The 20803-nt window shown below is 34.0% G+C and overlaps 1 protein-coding gene across 5 annotated transcripts; it reads left to right on the top strand.

The window, feature by feature from the left end:
- The first annotated feature begins 194 nt into the window (after nucleotides 1–194).
- On the top strand, nucleotides 195–20016 carry LOC122629302 (fork head domain transcription factor slp1-like). 5 transcript variants are annotated; one of them, XM_043812591.1, is made up of 9 exons: nucleotides 195–556; nucleotides 3440–3982; nucleotides 6931–7063; nucleotides 16568–17218; nucleotides 17402–17603; nucleotides 17860–17908; nucleotides 17980–18058; nucleotides 18158–18286; nucleotides 18744–20016. In XM_043812591.1, the coding sequence occupies exons 2-9, from the start codon at nucleotides 3923–3925 to the stop codon at nucleotides 18899–18901; spliced, it is 1461 nt and encodes a 486-aa protein (XP_043668526.1). In that variant the 5' UTR covers nucleotides 195–556; nucleotides 3440–3922; the 3' UTR covers nucleotides 18902–20016. The 5 variants fall into 5 exon arrangements, with proteins under 5 accessions (XP_043668526.1, XP_043668525.1, XP_043668524.1 ...); XM_043812590.1 differs by having other exon boundaries at nucleotides 18137–18286; XM_043812589.1 differs by having other exon boundaries at nucleotides 18128–18286.
- The last annotated feature ends 787 nt before the right edge of the window (nucleotides 20017–20803 follow it).

The following is a 20803-nucleotide window of genomic DNA, read 5'->3' as shown; positions in this document are numbered from 1 at the left end:
AGGAGGGATCGAGATGTCCTCTCAACGAGAGAAGCACAGAAACTCCGCCTACGCGTTCCTCCACCACGTAACCAAAGAGAACAAGAGAGAGAGAGAGAGAAAGAAAGAAAGAGAGAGAGAGAGAGAGAGAGAGAGAGAGAGAAAGAGAGAGAGAGAGAGAGAGAGAGAGAGCAAAAGGCAAAACTGCTCTCTCGATCTCAGTTTCCCATCTCTCTCTCGACGCGAAAGCTCCTTTTGCTGTCGGTGCTTTTGACACAGTGTGGGTGTACGTATGTGAATGTGGGTGTCGTGTACTCTCTCTTTCTCTCTCTCTCTCTCTCTCTCTCTCCTTCTCTTTCTCTTTCTCTCTTTCACTTCGTCGATCGAAAATTATGATTCGACGAGGTGACTCCGCAAGGTGATCGAATCAGTCGCGCGATCGGTTCCCGAGGACTCGTCGTGTTCTCCTCGACTTCGTTCGTGTTTACAAACGATCACAAAAGTTATCATTTCTTTTGTATTTTTCCTGAGGGATTGATAAGATAAATTGATTTCCTTCAAGTGGAGTGACCGACAGGTAATTTTCTTTTTCTTCTGGTTTTCTTCTTTTTTCTTTTCTTTTCTTTTTTTCTTTTTTTCTTTCATGCAAAATTACTTGTTTTTCGCACTTCTTCGTACAATCAATCACTTGGATTATTGAGAATCGCTCTTGATTTTGTCGAACGTAATAGAGAATTTCGAAATGTCATGATACGTCCTTGTGTTCCATTAAAATATAAACGAAAAGAAATGTAATTTTTAAGGGGGTCTTTTAATTTTCGAGATTAAAGGAAAAAGGAAAAAAAGAAAGAGAAAAGAGAATTGAAAATTAAGATAATTTTTATTTTTAATCTGAGATATTTATTAAATAAGACAATGATTAAATAGACATTTTGATACTTGATCTATTTTTAAGATTGGAAAGGGATTCTAATTTTAATCGATGTGCTAGAAATGGTTCAATGATAACGATAAATCTTTCGAAAGTTCGCAAACGACAGCGAGAATCTGAATCCTTATCGTTGTTCACGTTCCGTCGCTCGAACGTTTATGACGTCGTGACGATTCGTTCTATCTTTACCTATCTGAATCTTTTCTAACGTTTTCGTTTCTTTCTTTTTTTTTGTCCGACACTTTATCGTCGTGAAGCATGAGAGAAGATAAAAAGTTCCAAGTTCAAAAGTAACATTTAGACACGAGAGTCCTATTAATAACACCAACTCATTGTATCCTTTTTACAATTTTGCGTATTTTTTTTTAAATATCGTAATTGTTAAAGATACGTCTTCGCGTTCATTGAAATCTTTTGTTTAGATATTGTAATTAAAAATCAACCGACGGCAAGCAAACATCGTTAACATTCTATCACGCAACTGTTGTAATCATCTGTTTTGTCATTCTGATAAAGATCTCGTTAATTTCAGTCATTTTAAATTTACTTCCTTGTGAAATTTCTCGAATTTCACGAAATATTTTTTGACAGTTTTGAAGAAATTGTGAACAATAACTTTTTAAATAAAAATTGTAACGTTCTTCAAAGAAACTCGAACGTTTTCATGTTAAAATCCTCGAATTTCATAGTCTTAGTTCATGTTAAGTAACTGAGAAATATATTATTATTTTATAACAGAATATAAAGTCGGAAGGAAAAGTAAGGAAAAGAGAGTGAAAAAAAAAAAAACAGAAAAGAAAAGAGAAACATTGGCGATTTTGTATATTTAAATCATATCTCTAAGAAGGCTCGTGCCTTTTCGTTTACGAAGAGTGTGGGAGATCGTGAAGAGTTTGTAAACTTTGTTCCATGATCTCCCAAGATTTGTATGGTCTCGACGAGATGTTTACTAAACAGCGAGATAAATATTTCTTCTTTAACTCCATTCAGATAAACGTCTTTTCATATGCACGCGCAAGGCAGAAAAAGAAAAAAGAGAGAGAAAGAGAGAGAAAGAGAAAGAGAAAGAGAAAGAGAGAGAATCACAAAGAGCGTTGTCCTTTTTCTAATTAATCCGAGTTTATTGATAACCTTTAGAACAAATTTAATGACAAGACACGCCACGTGTGATAATAATATGAATAAAATCAATCTTATTGGGAATCGATCATTTAATAACGCTTAGTATGATGAATACATTGAATAAACAAAATATCACTATTTATCCTAGTAAAATAACATTCTGAAACTTTGCAATTTGTCATCGAACAAATCAAGAGATAAATATTTTATATCGGTTGCGTCTGCAATATAGGATTATGAGGAAATGAAATAACTTTTCGAGAATGAATAACTTTTCATTAATCAAATAAGCAGAGAAATAAACAAACAAGATAAGTTATACTTGACGTCGACGATTGTGTTTGCATTAAAAACTCTTATCAGATCAAAAATTTTAATTGACTTTTTTTTTTCTAATCGACGAAATTAAAAATTTAATCGATTTGATGTCGTTAAATTTTTGCAATAAAAATATTTATAATCGATGATACTATTATTATCTGATACTATGATGATTAAATCATCAGAGATATCAAAGGTATAGATTATTTTTGAAGATCACAGATCAACGAGGACATTCGAGGTCACTTTCATAAGAAGAGCAGATAAAAATCATTTTTTCTTTCGGTGACTCCTCTCTCTCTCTCTCTCTCTCTCTCTCTTTTTATGTACGTGTGCGTTCAGAAGCCGGCGGAAGTTTTGATGCTTCCCTGGGGAAAACTATATGCTATTCCTTTTTCTTAACTATTCGATCGTTGTCCTATGTATTCAGGTCGCTAAGTGTTCAGCTGTCGCGTTCTCGTCATCTTCACGAAACGGCTCGTTCCTCGTGTTTCACGACTTCTTCTCCGCGTGTTAGAGTCATCCTTCAACGACAGAACACGTTCTGTCTCTCCCTACTTTTCTCTCTCCCTCTTTCCCTCTCTCTTCATCTCTTTTTGTTTTTAAACCCATTAAATCCACGTTTCGATGTCCTCTCCGTTTAAATTCTTTGTCCTCCAACCTTAAAACATCGGATTCAATCTGTTCGAGCTGTCGACAGGATTATATCGTTTATAAAACTCCAATAAAGTATAGCTATACTATATCAAAAAGCAATGTTTGTTTTTATATCGAATGTAATCAAGCTTTTTACGAAATATTTCTAAATATTTACAGGCTGCTAAATCTTATACCGTTATTTTGTTTTCTCTTTTTTCTCTTCTCCTTCTTCTATACTTTTTATGATTTTCAAATATGTTTAATTGTTATCAATTTGAAATGAATAAAATTATCCGTAAAAGAATATATATCATTTTTCCTTTCGTTAATTTCAATGAAGTCGTCTTTGAATTACAAAATTATTACTTTCAATAACGTAATACAATTACGAAATAAATAATCGTTCAAATAATCTTAAAAAAGAATTCTTATGTTTCTCTTTTACAGGTTAACGACCGATGATCGTGACTTCGTAATAATTCTCGAAGAAGGAATTAAACAGAAAAGAACAAAAAGAAAAAAAAAGAAAAACAACGAACGACGATCGTGTTGAAGGTGAATCAATGAAAAGATTCGCGCGATAAATTGGAATTTTCGAAAAAGTTGACGCGTATGTTTTTTCTCGAGTGATGCGTACGATAAAGCTCGGATGAGAATCGATTGAAAAAAAGGAAGGAAAGAAAAGAAAAAAATACAAAAGAGCGAAAGAAAAAGAAAGAAAGAAAGAAAGAAAGAAAGGAATAATCAAAGAAAGAAAGAAATCTTTCGAGTTCGGACTTTCGAAGTGCCGTCGCGACGGTGGAGGAGAAAGAGGTAAATCGTCTCGGGAAGAGGTACGACGAAGCAGCAACTGTGGAGGGTCTTTCCGTTTACTGGGAGGATTTCGTCGAGCAGCATCGTGTAAATGCAGCTACGGCGGCGAACATCTTTATGAACTACTCCGCACAAGACAGGACCAGAATGGTTTCGCACGTCATTCCTGTCTCCGGGGTGAGTTTCTATCTTTTATCTCATTTAAACTTATGTGACAATTTATAAATCGTTATTTACAAAAAAAAATGCTACCGTACATCTTTTATATTATTGGCCTTAGTGTATCGTATTTATATCGTATAAATAAAGTATTTTTCATATTGTACAATTACATTTTCTATAGTTACATTTGTTATATATTTTCAACTTTTTAATATTATCATCTATAATTTTATTGTATTATATAATTTTATTATACTCGATGTTAGTATCATAAATTTTTAAGTATTTAGAGAAATTGATTGTATATAAGTTTAGTAGGAAATTAGTTAATTATCGAAGATAATTACTCATTCATCTTACCTACGTATATATGTAATATGCATAGATATTGAATTCCTTTCATCCTTCTTCTATTTCTCCTTTTTTTATGAATTCCATGTTTAAATACGATGATTTAGACGATTTATAACTTATTTTCCTTGATGTAATCGATGTATTTAAAGTTAGTTTTACGAGTGGAACTCATAAAAGAGAAGGATAAAAGGAATTCAATATCTATGCATGCAGGTACTACATATGTAAGTATGTAAGACGGATGACTAATTATCTTTGATTAGTAATTTTCTACTAAACTATACACGTGCGTATATATTAATCAATTTCTCTAAATACGTGTAAATATTTGATCTCATTCGTATTCTTATCTTCCTCGTGGCAGAAGAAGCGTATGAGGAAAAGTCAAGGTTATGACCTCGAAAATTTCGCAATCTTAAACCATTTACGTCTTTTCGATGGCACCTTATCTCTCTTCGATCTTCTTGAATTGCGGAATGAATTTCTTGATTTCTCGGCCTCTTCGTTCCTGCCTCATGTCTTTCGTCTTCGTTGAACCCGTCTCGTGTAATTAGTAGATAAATCTTTCTTGTTCGTCTTTAATGAATCGAACGGAATGTGGGTTATCGCTGGTTGTTGTGCTCGATCGATACGCAAAGGTTTTCGTTTACTGTACTGCCAATCGATAAGAATCGAATGACTTGTTCAGCTCCCGTCGCATGATCAAAGATTTAAATAGGATGGTCTATGAAAATTATAAGATCATCGAGAAAATTTAGGTCCAATTTTACTAAATTAATTCTTTCGTTTCTATAGAAAAATAAATTATATAATAAAAAATTAAGTAAATAATAACATAGATATAAAAAGTTCATTCAGCGATCATTAAATTGCAAATTTCTCGCGAAAATAAAAGGTCGTTGATCTGACGATATAAAAATATTGAATTTAAAACGCAAAAAATAAAATTTTCAGAATGTTCTACATTCGAGTACTCTCGTTTCGTAATACTTTGAAGACATAAAACGATTATTTCTAAACGACATTAATCTCAATAGCCACGAAGTCGTTAACTAAAAATTATCTTTGCGAACGAGCTTCGAATTATATTTATTTTCGATCATTGGGCGTGAAGAAGAAAATCATCCTTGGCCAAGTTAACGATCGATTTGCCACAATTTAGGTACAATCAACCATAGTATGTATCGTATATATCGTTATTTTGACTAAACAAATAAACCGAAATAATCCGCAAAATAATATCCATGATGGTGACATTGAAAACGGGAGAGAAAGGCCAAAGTCGTGTTTCGATATTGACGATTCAAATAAAATTTCACGTTTGGATAAAGAATGAAATTTTTATGCTTTTCAATTGATTTCTCTTTCTCTCTCTCTCTCTCTCTCTCTCTCTCTCTTTCTCTCTCTCTCTCTCTTTCTCTCTTTTTCCCTCTTTAAATAGTTAGAGACTGAAAATAAAAGAAACTACGATAGTTCTGAACTATGAGAAACGAAGACGTTTTATCTTACAAATTGATAAGAAACTGACTCGTTCGTCGTTGATCCAGATCGATCTTTCTTTCCTTCTTCCTCTCATATATTATAAGAGACCTTTGCAAAGTACATGTTATTATCAAAACATCAAAATAAAAATGGAAAAAGTTTATTATTTATGAACATGAAATATATAATAATGTATCTTCATAATGTAATTTCTATTACGTTAATTAATATCAAATTTGATCTCATTACATCTATCGTACGTATTTATTTATTTATTCCTAAGAAAGAGAGAGAAAAAGAGAAAGATAGAAGATACGAGCGTGAAAAAAGTTTGCTTCTTGTTAAAATTGTTCGCATAATTTCTTTGTATTTTGAATATTCAATGAATATACTTACTCGTAGCAATCTCGTAGAGAGAAACCCTTGCAAAAGCGTGCAAACTAGGCATCGTAAAACCAGATCGCAAATTAACGATCTAGCGAGATCGTAAGTTTCGCTTGGCATAATACGATGTCACAACACAGCGTCGGTGTTTGTAAGCTTCCGGCGACGGCACTTCAAACATCACAAGCTTGAAGCCAAAAGTCTTTTGGCTTTGGAGTCCTTGGCTCTGTCTGTTCGTATCTTCTTTCTCCTTCTTCTCGTTCCTGTTTCTTCTTAAATGTTTCCTAAAATTTATAAACAAAACGTTTCCGATCGACTTTACGATATAGAAATGAATCATTTTTAAAACTAATTTCGAACTAACACTTGTTATCTCTTATCTTACATTATTACAGAAATTCTGGTAAAAAGGAAAAACATATTTCGTAAAATTTCTTCGACTGTACTAGCAAATATAAGGGTTATTGAAATAATATCATTAGGTTTTTCGATAAAAACAAATTACATATATATATATATATATATATATATATATATATATAAATAAGAGAAAAGAAAAAAAAATTCTTTTTTTGTCGCTGTCGCTATACTTCAAAATTCATGAAAATGAAATATTTTTTTCACACGAAGTAGATCATAAATATGTCATTTAAGGTAGACCCTATAGGGTAGGATACTGATAATCATAAATAATGAGAAAAAGAAAAAAAAGAAGAGGAACAGTATCTTATCTTTTTTTTTAGGAGCTACAACAGGGTAACGGTAGCCTAGGTACTGCAGGACTAGGCAGCATACAGGACTCTCCTCACTCCTTAAAAATAAAACAGGAGCCTTTTCAGCTGTCTCCTCCTTCGCCACTTCCGCCTCTTCATCAAGGTATGTATAAGTTTATACCCTCTCTTTCCTTCGAACGTGTTGTTTAAGAAATACCCCTAATATCTCGCGACTAACGAAAAAAAAAAAAATATATAGTTTTAACCACGTGAGCTTGTAAATTATGGATACTCTCTTTCTCGAACTTCGTCCTTTTATTAAACAAGAAAGAAAAAAAAAAAAAAAAGAAAAAATAATATCAACATATGCAAAACATTAAATCATAATAAAATCTTAATTAATTATCGGAAATTGCAGGGAAATGAATGAAACGTGTATAGAATGATCTTACTTATTAGAATAATCATTTCATGAATTATAAAAGTGATCTAACTAAAAAATCTAAAATAAAATAAAAATTGACCGTTTACATTGTGATAATATAAAAGTATAAAGATTACGGACGCTTTTGTAATTATTGCCACGATGGTCGATATTCAATTTTGCTCAAAGATTTTGTGGAAAAATGAACAAGAGAGAGAGGAAGAGAGATAGAGAACGATCTGAAAAGTATTTCTTTCAGTCCGAAACGATTTCTGCGTAATATGTATCCTGAACGAGGATAGCTTCTTCACCTTCTCTCTCTTTCTTTCTCTTCGTTTTTCGTACTCGCTAAACGGCCCGTTCTAATAATAAGAGACCGCCGAGCTGTCGAGTGTCACGCTCGCGAGGGAGGCCAAAGCGGAAAACGATAGAGATGGTGGAAGAATTAGAGTGCTAGCGAACGAAAGAGATAGAGAAAGAGAGAAACGGAAGGGGAAAGTGATATACCGCGAGAGGCTGCATCCTGATCTTTCCACGCACCATTTAGTCACATTCTCTCCTGCGATCATAGTTCTCGTCAGATAGTCGTTACCTTGTCGTAGCCTTTGAAATGAAAATCGTTTCGCTTAATAGTCATCCAAAGGACGTGCCAAGTACATTTACAAATCCAGACATTTTATTTGTCTCGATATCTGCTCTATCGATCGTGTTAAACGAATTTGAAAATCGCGCGAAAATTGTGGACTCAATCATTAAACGATTTAGTTACTTTCGATATATATATATATATATATATATATATATATATATATATATATGTATGTATGTATCTAAGTATTATCAAAAGAAAGAATTATATTATAATATAAATAATGTATAGGAATGAAGTTCTTGTTTTGTTTGTAAAACAAAACGATCATATTCGTTCTTTTTTTTCTTTGTTTTTTTTTTTATCAAGCACAAAAGTTATATAGATACGCACGTAGGTACATTATGGCCGAGCGTGAAAATAGATTCTCTTGTGACACCTTAGGATAGAGAGCTCGTTTGGTATATTTATCGATGATTATCTTACCGGTTCGTGCCATTTGTCTTCGTACAACGAAATAGTTGACCGTCTTATATTAACGACGTACCGCTTGTTAAATGAGATACGTGCGAGCTGCTTTCACGTCATCGTCGATGGCCTCGAATGTGACAAAGTAGTTATAAGTCGTCTATTAAATATTTGCTCGCAATGATATAGTACTCGTTGTTCTGAGATTTCTTTTTTTTTCAATTTTATTTGTCCTTTAATGATTTCGTTACGTAGACGAATCTTTGATTAGATATCGTTTCTAGGATAAGTTAAAATAGAAAGAAAAAGAAAACAAAACTATTAATAGAGAATCATTAACGTCGTTAAAAATTATACTCATTTTATATTGTAAATATTTCTACATACGGTCAAATGTTAAAAGTTTCTCTTTTTATTTCGACTTATCTACTTACTCGATATAATTCTAGTCAAAAAGTACTGAAAAAAATGATGCGATAAGAAAAATGATCTTCTCTGATTTCTGACACGATGACTTCGACTCGAGCCGATTTCGTTGGGTTCGACTTTCCGCTATCATGCGAGCAAGCAAAAAGAACATTTAAGGATGAGACGATAGAATGAAGGGCTCATATTACCAGGACTTTTATTATATGCTAATCGCTTAATGTTTGAAAGAGACAGAGAAAGAGAGAGAGAGAGAGAGAGAGAGGGAGAAGTGGATTAGAGATAAATTATGCTTCTTGCGATTAACCCGTGACCGAGCGACAATCATAAGGTGAAATTCTAGACCAACGTAACTTCGATATTCCCTATTATATTAAGAATGATTCGTAACGATACTCTTGCAAATTCGCAAAAACCATTCGAACGTTCTTCAAATGATCTTGAATCTTATCTTCGGAAATTGTAGTAATCTTTATTTGAAACATTAAGGATAATGATCGAGGGTCATAAAAAGAATGAAATAAATTATATAATGAAATAACTATATATCAGAAAAGCTTACTAACAATTCGAAAAACATACGAAGTTTCATCGATTACAGAAATATTTGTCGAAAATTTCGATAAGAAACTTTCTGAGCGATTGAGTCGTACGAAAACTCGTCGGAATAGATGAAAAATTCGATCAGATCGATTATATCGCTATCGTTATTCTTAACTCAACGTTCGATATTATCTTTTATTTATTTAATTTTACCACAATAATAATTATTATTATGATTATAAAGAAAGAAAAATAATTTTCGATTGGAAGCACTCTTAACAGTTATGAGATATCGATAATCGTAAAATAAAAAAATTTCTCTAAAATTCTCTAAAATCATTATAGTAGGGTTCATTATAGTATTAGTGTTAATTGTACCTTCCAAAGGGTCAACTCGAAGGATCGCTAAAGATTTCTTCAATTTTCTCGCGGCGGCGGTCCAGAATCCAAAATCGTCACGCTCAAGGGAAAAAGAAAATCGTGGATCGAGCGAAGGAGCACACGAGTCGTGTGTTTTCGGAATCGGCCTGTTTAGAGTGCTTGGCATAAGAGTTATGGTCGCTAATCCGGGAAGGCTGCGTGCTTTGGGGCAAGCTGATGTATCGCCCAACGACAGCGTTTCGAGGATTCTTGCCCCCGAGGAGCCGAACATCTTTTCTCGCACGGTTCGCATTTAGATGAGGAGAACCAAGTCGACTTACCGACTTCTTAACTTGTTACTCGATATAATCTAGACCTGGCACTGTTTGACCTTCGGAAAAGTCAAAAAGTCAATTTTTATCAATTCAATAAAATCGAACTAATATATTCGTTTCTATCGGATAATTATATTCAATTTCATTATTAATTAATGAACAACAATCTGGAAAATTAATTGATTCTTTTTTTTTTTTTTTTTAAGTCATTTCAACTTTATTGATTATTATTAAATATATCTTATATTGAAACGAGAGATATAGATATAGAAATAGAAAACAAACAAAAAACAAACAAACAAAAAAAAAAAAAAGAAAATGAAAATAAAATAAAATAATAAAAAGAAATGAGAGGATGGCGCCGAGATGAGGTTAATTTAATATCGCGAAATTTTTTTGCATATTGGAATCGGAACGTGAACGATTAATCTGTAGCTGGACTAATGCATTAAAATAGATACGGAGTAAACAAGGGCACGCTTTTTTAGAGGGTGGAGAAGGGGCTAAAATGAGAGAAGGAATAAGTTACGATTGATAACGGAATATGGACGTTATCGTAATGGGCCGAGCATTACGTTTTGATAAACACCGACTACGAGCTTGATAGAAACTGTCAAAGTTTCACGATAAAAGCTTCGTTTTCGATAAAACAGCATTACTCCCGCGAATCGTGAGTCGATGGATAAACTTGTACTTCAAAAGTTCGCTCGTAGAGAGATCATTACATTTTTGTAAATCCATCAGAAAAGAAATATTGATTTTGTAAAATAATAAATTGACACGAAAACTTTAGTTTCAACGATACTTTCTTTACGTGCAAGTAATTATCCAATTAAAATATTAATCGATAATAAAGTACTTACAACTTATCTATAACTCGATAATTATTGAGCTGTTATAGTTATTTGTCTAAAGGACTTGCAGATACGTATTGATATCTATTATTAATATCATTAATAATACAAAATTCGTAGAGATCTTTTTTTCCGAATTTTTGATACGAACGATAGTGAATATAGGTATCAGTCCTTCTTCCTAATTATCAAACCATAATAATTAACGTCGATTCGTTAACTAGTCCTCGACTTTGCTCTCTGATTTCGAATCTTCATCGGGAGCCGAATGGATGACCGATCATCATTTGACGCCTCGAGAGCTCGTACAATGCACGAGTGCAAAACAACGCTCCCGCTGCGTATGCGCTATAGTAAACACGATAACGTCGATAGAGATAAAGAGGGAGGAAGAAAAAGGATACGTATGGTTCGTACACGCATACATACACATATTTATAAATCGCGTTTCGAGGCCTTGGTATCATAAGTGTTCGCATTTCTTTGATTTTTCGGTACCTCGATAATGCTAACGTTTATAATATCTATTTAAACGATAAAATATTAAATAAGAACAATCGCTGATAAGAGAAAAAGAAAGATAAATAGAAACTAAATTTATGCGAACGCACCAACGGACATTGTTCCCTTTTTCTACGTCATTGTTCTATTTTTATTCGATTTACTTCTTTTTTTTCTTTTTTTCTTTTTTAAATCCACTCTCTCTCTCTCTCTCTCTCTCTCTCTCTCTCTCTCTTTGTTTTTTTTCTTTCTCTTTTACGTTAATTAGATAAACGATATTTTATTTATTATTCGTAACATTGCTCATTAATAAATTGATAATAAGATAGTATAAGTTTTTGAGATCGATTAAGATCGGATCGATAGACCTTTTTGCTTTTTTTGCACCATCGAAAAAAAAACCAAGAAAAAGAGGTCGAAGACGATGAAGTCGAGGTCGAGATACCGGCCGATGATTGGCTCACACAAAAGATACCGGGAGATGAACTATCGTCGTTCAGATGACCCTCTGCCCCAACCTCGGCTCTCTTTCTCTCTCTCTCTCTCTCTCTCTTTCTTTTTTCTCATATACTCTTTATTTCTCTCTTTCAATTTTTCCTTTCCCATTTTATCCTCTGCTATGCTCGCCCTGCCACTCTTGTCTTCGTACAACACAAACTTACTTCACCGTGCTCGTTTTTCTATCGACTTCAACCGTCTCTGTCATAATTCCACTTTCTACTTCTCTCTCTCTCTCTCTCTCTCTCTCTCTCTCTCTCTCTCTCTCTCTCTGTCTCTTTCAATCCTTTATCATTTTTTTTATTGTCTATTATTGTTATAAGAATTTTTCCGTTCGATGAGAAAACTTTATATATCTATACGATGCGTTTCGTCTTCTCTTGAACTTCATTTTCGTTCGGATTGTTAAACATTTTATTTGAAACATTTCTTATCCTTTAATTGCCACGAACGAATGATCAGAGTGTATAATATGTATTCGTATAAGGAAAGAAAAAAAAAGATAGTTGATATTAATCGATCTAATCTCGAACTTACATACTTATGTATCTAACTATGTTGTTTAAAATTGGTTCCCTTCGTTTTTTTTCTTTTTTCTTTTCTTTTTCTTTCTTTTCTTTTTTTTTTTTTTTTTTTTTTTGAAAGAAGGTCGAATCGTTTGGCTCGAACGACTGTCAGATATCAAATTAACGATGGTATTATATTTTCGATATATTCAATGGCTAATTGTATCCCGATAAAAAGTCACGTGCTGTCGACGCATATTAAGATGGCGATCGGAAATAGCACGCGAGTCTTCTCGGTTGCCACTCGATCTGCTCTTGATTAGCTGTGCAAAACCCCCGAATACCCTCTTGAATTACTGCTACAACCCCCTCGTCTCTTACAGTTCGTAACTCTTCGTGCAGGTTGCACGTGCCATTAATTGTTTTGCAAAACTTTCGCAGCTGCGTATTTTCGTTACGAAGAAAATGAAACGGGACCGAGAGAAACTGTTCGCGAACGAATAATAAGCTTGATAAACATTATTAATAACAATAAGTCCTATTACGATTTAAATAAAAATTAAATAAAACCTTTGCCAAGGATAAAGTAATAATCTCTAGTAATTTTACACTCGTAATTAATAATTAATTATTTATTCACATTTTTCTCAATTCCGCGAACGTCAGCACTTTCGAAGATTCGCAATTTCGTAATCGTTACTGCAAAAATCTGTTTCGCAAGTGTTGTTCTTATACAAAAGAATAAAAAAAAAAGAATAAAAAAATAAAAAGAAAAGAGAAAAAGAAAATGAAAGAAAAAAGAGAGAAAGAAAGGAAGAAAAAAGACTTCAGCTGATATTTCGTTGAGTATGCAAATTTTGTGGAACATGAAACGAGTTCATGGTTTGTTGGCACGAGGTAGTACTCCAGAGATTTTTAAAGAAAAGAAAAGAAAAGAGAAAGAAAAAAAAAAGAAGCGATTATCCTAGTTCGAAGAAGAAACGCCGATCGTTTTGGTCGTCGCTCTTGTTAGGGAGGTCTCTGCCATTTCACAGAGTGATGTCACTAAGTATTGTATTTCGCTTATCGGCACCGGATGCCGATTCCTCGTGGAACTCGCAGCATTTCAGGAATGCGAATGCCGCCGTTTTCTGCAACCAAGATGACTGACGACCTTCTCTCCAGCTTCACATTCGTCATATGTATCTATAACATATAATCGATTGATCAATAAGTGATAATTCTAACATACAAACTTATTGATATCGTACAATGAATTATTTCAATTTCTTCTATTATTCAATGTTCGTTCAATCAAAAAATTAATCTTTTCATTTATAGTAATAATTTTTACTATTATCTAATTAAAGTTGTATCTCTTAAGTTGAATACATACATAGTTATAAACACTATTATCCATTTAGAAAGGTAAATTTAACGTCATATAGATATTATTGCGTCCTTTAGAATAGTACACTAAATATAATCATTGTCAAGCTAATATTCTATACCGGAACAAACAGCATCGTATGCTACTCCTATTTCGCGGTAATTATTTCATAGAAATCTCTCATAATTACAATTATTAATCATAAAATATAAATATAACATAATATCTACGCATCTACTTTCTCAAATATAGATAGATACTTAGGAGTTAAGTTGGTAGTAAAATTGAGTAATAAGAAGAATGTGGGATGAAATTTTTTTTTTCTTTTCTTTTCTTTTTTTTTTTTTTTCATAATATTCGAATAACGGCCAAGTTTGTTAATTGGAATTCTCTTTTTTATATTATAAAATAACGTATTATCCTAGTTAAAAATTTTTACGATCGCAGGAGGGATATTAATTACGTGAATGTTTCGAATTCGAAGGATATCGGATCTCCTTCGACGTTGTCCATGGCTGATGCCTCTGGAAATGGGTTACGAACACGTGTCCTCGTCCGTACTGTAATGGGGCGAAAACAAGATCTCCCTAATGCGACGCTATCGAAATGGTATTCCGTTTCTCCTGCGTACGGATCGACCGGTATCGTCCTAGTGAGAGCGAGGAGAACACTGTTTTCAAAACTGGGATAACGTGACCGTTCGTTGCCATAACACCGATCGTCTATATACTTCTCTCTTCGTTCGTGATCCGATCAATAGATGAGTCCGATCGATATCTGTTGGAGAAAGAAAAAAAAAAAAAAGAAAAAGAAAAAAAGCAGGACGATTTTTATAATATCGCTACGAATAGAAATTAGTTCTTTGATTATTTATTAACGCATTGACGTTAATAATTTCTTTTTTCTTTTCTTCTTTCTTTTTTCTAGAAATTTTACACAGAGAACGAATTACATTTTTATATCTCCCTTTCTATTACTTTTCTTTAAATTGAACTTGAAAGGATTAGGAAATTGAGAATGAAAAGCAACGATGCGAAACTAAATACTTAATTTTAACAAAAAATTAAAGGGAAAAAAATATATATGGCTGGTACCAGGTCACCTTAAGTAAAGCGATAAACGACGACGAGATTAATCGATGTTTTGTGTTATGACTATCGCATATCTGTACGATCCTCTTCCTTCCTTTCTTCCCTCTCCGCTTCCACCCCCATACTTTATTCACGCGTTCAGTCAACGAGAAAGCTTTATCGGTCCTTGCTCGATAAAATTATCGTAATCACTTAGCGAGGATCGCATATTTCTCCCTTTGACCTAAACGATTAGCCCGCTTTCTCGAGTTTCACATCCCTTTGTTCTTATCTTTTCGCATAACCCACTTTTAACTTTTCTCGCCGATGATAAGAGTAACGGCGAACGATGATAGAAAATAAAGAAATAAAATAATAGTGTATACGTAGCTAATACTTCAAATAAATGCATAAACTTTTACATAAATCAAATAAAAATCTTACGTATACATCGTCGTAAAGTCGATTAACGATTGGTGTAGAAGAAAGCTTATGGAGTAAGTAATGAATTAAATAATTGTAAATATATTACTTTTTTTCGACAAATTCGTTTCGATTAGAATACAAGTAAATAAACAACAATGATAAAACTTCTTCTGAGTTGAAAGGGAAAACGTAAAACGATATCGACGAGCCTGAAAGTGGAGATCGATGGATCGATCGATCGATAACTCGAAGAAGAAATAAGTAGTACGTGCATTTTCTGCGTTCTCCTTCGATTGAGATTCTAAGAAATCTCGTTCGTACACACGCCCGTGTGTAGGCGAAGAACAATTGGACCGTTTAAACGGAACTTGTCTCTGACACCCGAGGCGCGCACCGAGCCGATGTTTAGTACGAGATATCCGATATACGAAGCGATAAAAGGCAACCGGCGAACGCTCGACCGTGCTTGGAAGCGTGACTAATGCGAGCATGGCTATAGCAATGACTTATATGCCCCTATATCCGTCACTTTTCAAATAAATAAAGCTTACGTACCTCCCGCGAGCTCGAGACGCCATTATCTTATATGTTCGATTATTACGATTGATTATCGCGTTCCTTCGATTGTTTTCTCGTTGTTATGGCCCATGTAATTAATCATAAATTTATTAATTATGATATAAAATTATCAAAAAGAAAAATTATAATTCCGACGTAAACTTTTGTTTACCGACGGTCGGTAACAAAAGGCGGCAAATTTGAACTGGATAAAGCGAGGATCGTGTTAAATCGAACGAACGCTATGAAATAATGGATTTTCCGTGTAACAAAATCGGAAAATTCGTAGTTTCTTAGTTAGAAACGAGCGCGTATGCGGTGTCGAGTGTATCGGTAGAGTGAGGCACGTGTAACTGGAACGGGATGTAACTGGACACCAATAACCCACGTACACGCCGCCGGCGTGGTAAAAAGAGATGACGAGGGAGAGAGAGAGAGAGAGAGAGAGAGAGAGAGAGAGAGAGAGAGAGAGAGAAAGAGGAAGGAAGATAGATGGAGAGAACGTAGAAGGCATGAAAACAAAAAATGGAGGGAAAAGGATTTTTCCCGAATAAACGATCGATTTCATTTGACTGAAATATCAACCATTTTGATGACGATTCTTCTATTTCATTGATCAATCACAGTACATTAACGAATGTTAACTTTCTTAATTGTTTAAGGACGAACGATACGAACAAATCTAATAAGATCTAATAAACTTATTAAGATAATCGAAAGGTACTAATTATTCTTCACAGTGAGCAGTTTTATGTCGGATCTACAAAATGGTTACATGATCAATGCTTCGAAGGATCTGGAATCTTCCGTATCTACTGGTATCAACAAAAGTCTGACTACTCATCATCCGTCCTTGAGTCTTCATCATTCTCATCATAGCTTGCACAGTCCTAATTCGACGATTTCGATGCACTCTACACCATCACAACAACAACAACAACAACAACAACAACAACAACAACCGCATCATCATTTGGAAGACAAAGTGTCTTCGCCAAATGGAGGACTTCATAGTTCAACGACTAATAGTAATCCTTCGACACCCTCTGCCCCATCAACGCCTACTGCTGGCACTGACAACAGTGCTGGCTCGAATACAGCTGCTGTAACGAATAATAATAATAATAGTAATGGTAATGCTGCTTCAACTACAGCCAGCAAGCCACCTTTCAGTTACGTTGCTCTGATAGCGATGGCGATACAACATAGTGCACAAAAAAGGGCGACCCTTAGCGAAATTTATGCTTACATCACCGCCAAGTTTCCTTATTTCGAGAAGAATAAAAAGGGCTGGCAAAATTCGATTAGGCATAATTTATCTTTGAACGAGTGTTTTGTCAAGGTACCACGCGAGGGTGGTGGCGAAAGGAAGGGCAACTTTTGGACACTCGGTACGTCAAGTCTTTTTTAAAAACGTGTTCAAAATTTTCTGTTCTTAAAATTTTCATTTATTCTTCGTGAGTAATAAGAAAAAAGAATTTTTATAATGAATAGATTAGAAATATATTGTCGATTAGAAATTACTTTTTAATAATTGATGACAATCGATTGGTAATTATTTTTCATTCACGTAGATCCCCAATACGAGGACATGTTTGAAAATGGTAACTACAGGAGACGCAGACGTATGAAACGTCCATACAGAAACGCTCCTTATCACAAATCTATCTTTGGCGATCCCTTCTCGCCGACACATGTCCATCTTGGTCCTAGAAATTTATTCGCCCATACACCATCTTCCTATGCACCTACTACTTACGCGCGATACGATACGAGGTATTTCTTTATTCAATAATATTTTTAACATGTCATTTACGTTGCTTGTTTTCTTTTTTATATAATATCTAATTAATTCCCCGATTTTAACTTTCAATCGTATGGGATTATTATTCGATATCAATTTTGTAGATCCTCATTGTTCTTCCTCGAAATAAAATACGATAAAATTAACGACGACAGAAAATGTTTATACATTGTATTATATTAAAAAATAAATGTTTTGCAAATATTGAATATTCATATTTCGTTTCAGTGCATGGAGTCTTCAGCAACCACAATTATCCTACAGTCATTGTCAGTCGGTAAGACAAATATTAACAATCTATCTTTATATATTTCGTTTTCCTTTATTTATTAAATTTGTACCTTACAGCTTCAACCACAGTTACAATCCATGCAATCGATGCAGATACCGACGATGAACGGGTACAGTCAACTGAGTACTTCGTTAAGTGAGTCTCTGCTCTATCCTCCGAACTTCAGTTCTTTGAGCTCGCGAGTCATTAGACGACCGTGCAAAGCTTTTCAAGGCAATTACCTGGATGTTCCAGGTGGAACGACTGGATCACCAGGAACGATGAGCAGTGGATCCTTTGGTAGCACGTTCACGGCATGCGGTAGGAGACACGAAACCAGCATGGCGACTGAAACGATGCCAGCAAGGTGCTATTGGCCAGAAAGTGAGTTCATTTTCGTTTAATATTTGCGTTAACGATTTAACACTTTCGTGAACATAAAATCATGTTATAATTTTCAGAATAATTAACGATCAATCATAATATATAGTTATTCTAACTAATTATTTTTCCATTTAATTTTACACAAAAATTTCATTACGTAACATTTTCACGAAAGAGATATACACACGTACATATTTTTCTTTTCTCAATATTTTCTTCTGTCCGACTAGAATTGGAAATATAGAATCACATCCAGAGAAATTTTCAAATTTATCATTTTTCTCGAAATGCAAGAAGAATTTCATTCGTTGCGAGCTACAAATGTTGATGTTATTATCGATTCTACAATACTCTCGAATGACTTTATAGAATGATAACTTTATAGAAGAAGGGAACACGTCCGCGAAAGTGTTAACTCTCGTTATGATTATTCAATTCGTTCGTACCTGTATCACAGTGGTAAACGTGAAAGAGGAACCAGGTAGTACCACGGCATCGACATCAGCCGTCGGCGGTGTTCCACCGACAATGATGGGAACAACGGTGCCATCGAGCGTTACCGCGCCAGCTTTTCCCTCCGTCGAATTTCAAACGCGATCGAAGTGTTTCATGTGAACTGTTTAATCAATCGATTCGATATAAAAACAGGAAAACTTCGATTTTTTTCACTTTTGGTACGTGGATACGTATCAAATAGGTTTGTGATTCTTTCTCTCTCTCTCTCTCTCTCCTCTCTTTCTCTCTCTCTTTCTCTCTCTCTCTCTCTCTCTCTCTCGCTCTCTCTCTCTCCCTTTCTTTTCTTTTCTTTTCTTCTTCGAATAGCTTTTGTTAAAAGATATGACATCTTTAAAAGTGGGTGGAGGAAGAGGGTAGATGGAAGAAAAAAACAAAACGAATTTAAAATAGGGACGGAAAGTATTCGTATATGATATTTCCTATTTTTGGATGACGAAGCGAAATATTCTAAGATTTTCATCCGCGTTCCATTTCGAGTCTTTTGAGACAAGATGACACCGACGAAGGACGAAGAGAAAACGAATGAGTCTGGTAAGCAATGAAGGCGATGACGACGAGCGAGATACATCGTCGTGAACCATTGAAACGTTTCTTTGAGAGTCATGTGAGAGAATTAAAGTTAAAAAAAGAGATAGAGAAAGAGAAAGAGAGAGAGAGAGAGAGAGAGAGAGAGAGAAAGAGGGAAAGAAAGAAAGAAAGAGAAAGAGCACGAGTGCTTATCAATTTGCACGGTAAACTTATTCCTTCCTTCCGTCAACGCGACGGTATCTTCTCTCTTCTTTCTTTACCTATTCGAATATTTATTTAAAAAATATCCGAGTAAAAAAACAGAACTGTAAAGCGATACTTATTATAACTGCAATTAAGTGTAACGAAGGATGTATAAATGTTCTACGAAAATTATAGCAATATGTCCTTCTATCGTAGAGATGAAAGACTATGACGATAAGGACGCTTAGATTATTATTCGAATAACTCTATTATTATTATTATTATTATTATTATTATTATTATTGTTATTATTATTACTTATTATTATTATTATTATTATTATTATTATTATTATTATTATTATTATAACTTAATATTATTTTTATTATTATTAAACGATCTTACGTTCTTATCGTTGACGTTTTTTTCACCGCTGTAAATAATTAGTTAAGTGCACTATACCAATTGTGAACAAATGATAAGAATAAATTGTTTGTCGTCCACGAATCGCATTTATTCATTCATTTCTTTATTTATTGAAATTTTTATTACCTTTCTCCTTCTTTCTTTTTGCCATTCAATCCGTTCCAGATATTCAATTCATCGTAAGAAGCTAATCCAGTATTTTGAAAAAATAAAAAAAACATTATTAGTTTTATGCATTAATGTTATAAGATTTATATATATATTTATTTTTTTTTAATTTTGTTTTTAACATTTTATTCAACAAATATAATCACTAAAGGAACGATGAAGAAAATCACACGTATCTTTGAAACCAGCTAACATTTCTTTTTTTTAATTAAGAATTATATTAATTATCGAAGAAACAAGATCGAGATGTGATTGATTCATTTATTCGAATCATTTCATTTGTCCGAGAAAAGTATTCATAGATGTTCGAAATTAATGGTCAGCGAACAGAAAAAGGAAAAAATAGTTGCTGGCCGGACGTTGGGGGAGGACCAATGGACGGCGATGTTTGCGGAAACATTGTTTTCCAAACAGAACGTGCACCGTGCGTTTTAATATACCTACCTATCCCGTAAAACGTAGAGAAAGCCGCGTCAACACTGTGCGTGCATCGACTGCAAGAATAGCACGTGCACTTTATTTTCCGTGCGACTCGAACTCACCGATGGCCATTTTTCATCCCCATCTCTCTTTCTCCCTCTCTCTCTCCCCCTCTTTACTCCTCCTCACTTCTCTATTTCCCTCTTTTGATAATTATTTCGAAAGTAAAAAGGTAGATATGTACAAATAACAATGTTGGTTGATATTAAATATGAT

The sequence above is a fragment of the Vespula pensylvanica genome, chromosome 5 (assembly GCF_014466175.1).
Source record: "Vespula pensylvanica isolate Volc-1 chromosome 5, ASM1446617v1, whole genome shotgun sequence".
Taxonomy (NCBI): domain Eukaryota; kingdom Metazoa; phylum Arthropoda; class Insecta; order Hymenoptera; family Vespidae; genus Vespula; species Vespula pensylvanica.
Note: the sequence above shows the minus strand (reverse complement) of the source record. Positions and strands in the feature narration are given on the sequence as shown.

Bases quoted from the DNA above. Each gene is read 5' to 3' on its own strand.
- LOC122629302 (XM_043812587.1), top strand. From the start codon at position 3,923: ATGAACTACTCCGCACAAGACAGGACCAGAATGGTTTCGCACGTCATT. The intron at 17,604-17,859 runs GTATTTCTTTAT...ATTTCGTTTCAG, and splicing joins TACGCGCGATACGATACGAG to TGCATGGAGTCTTCAGCAAC. The intron at 18,287-18,743 runs GTGAGTTCATTT...CCTGTATCACAG, and splicing joins AAGGTGCTATTGGCCAGAAA to TGGTAAACGTGAAAGAGGAA.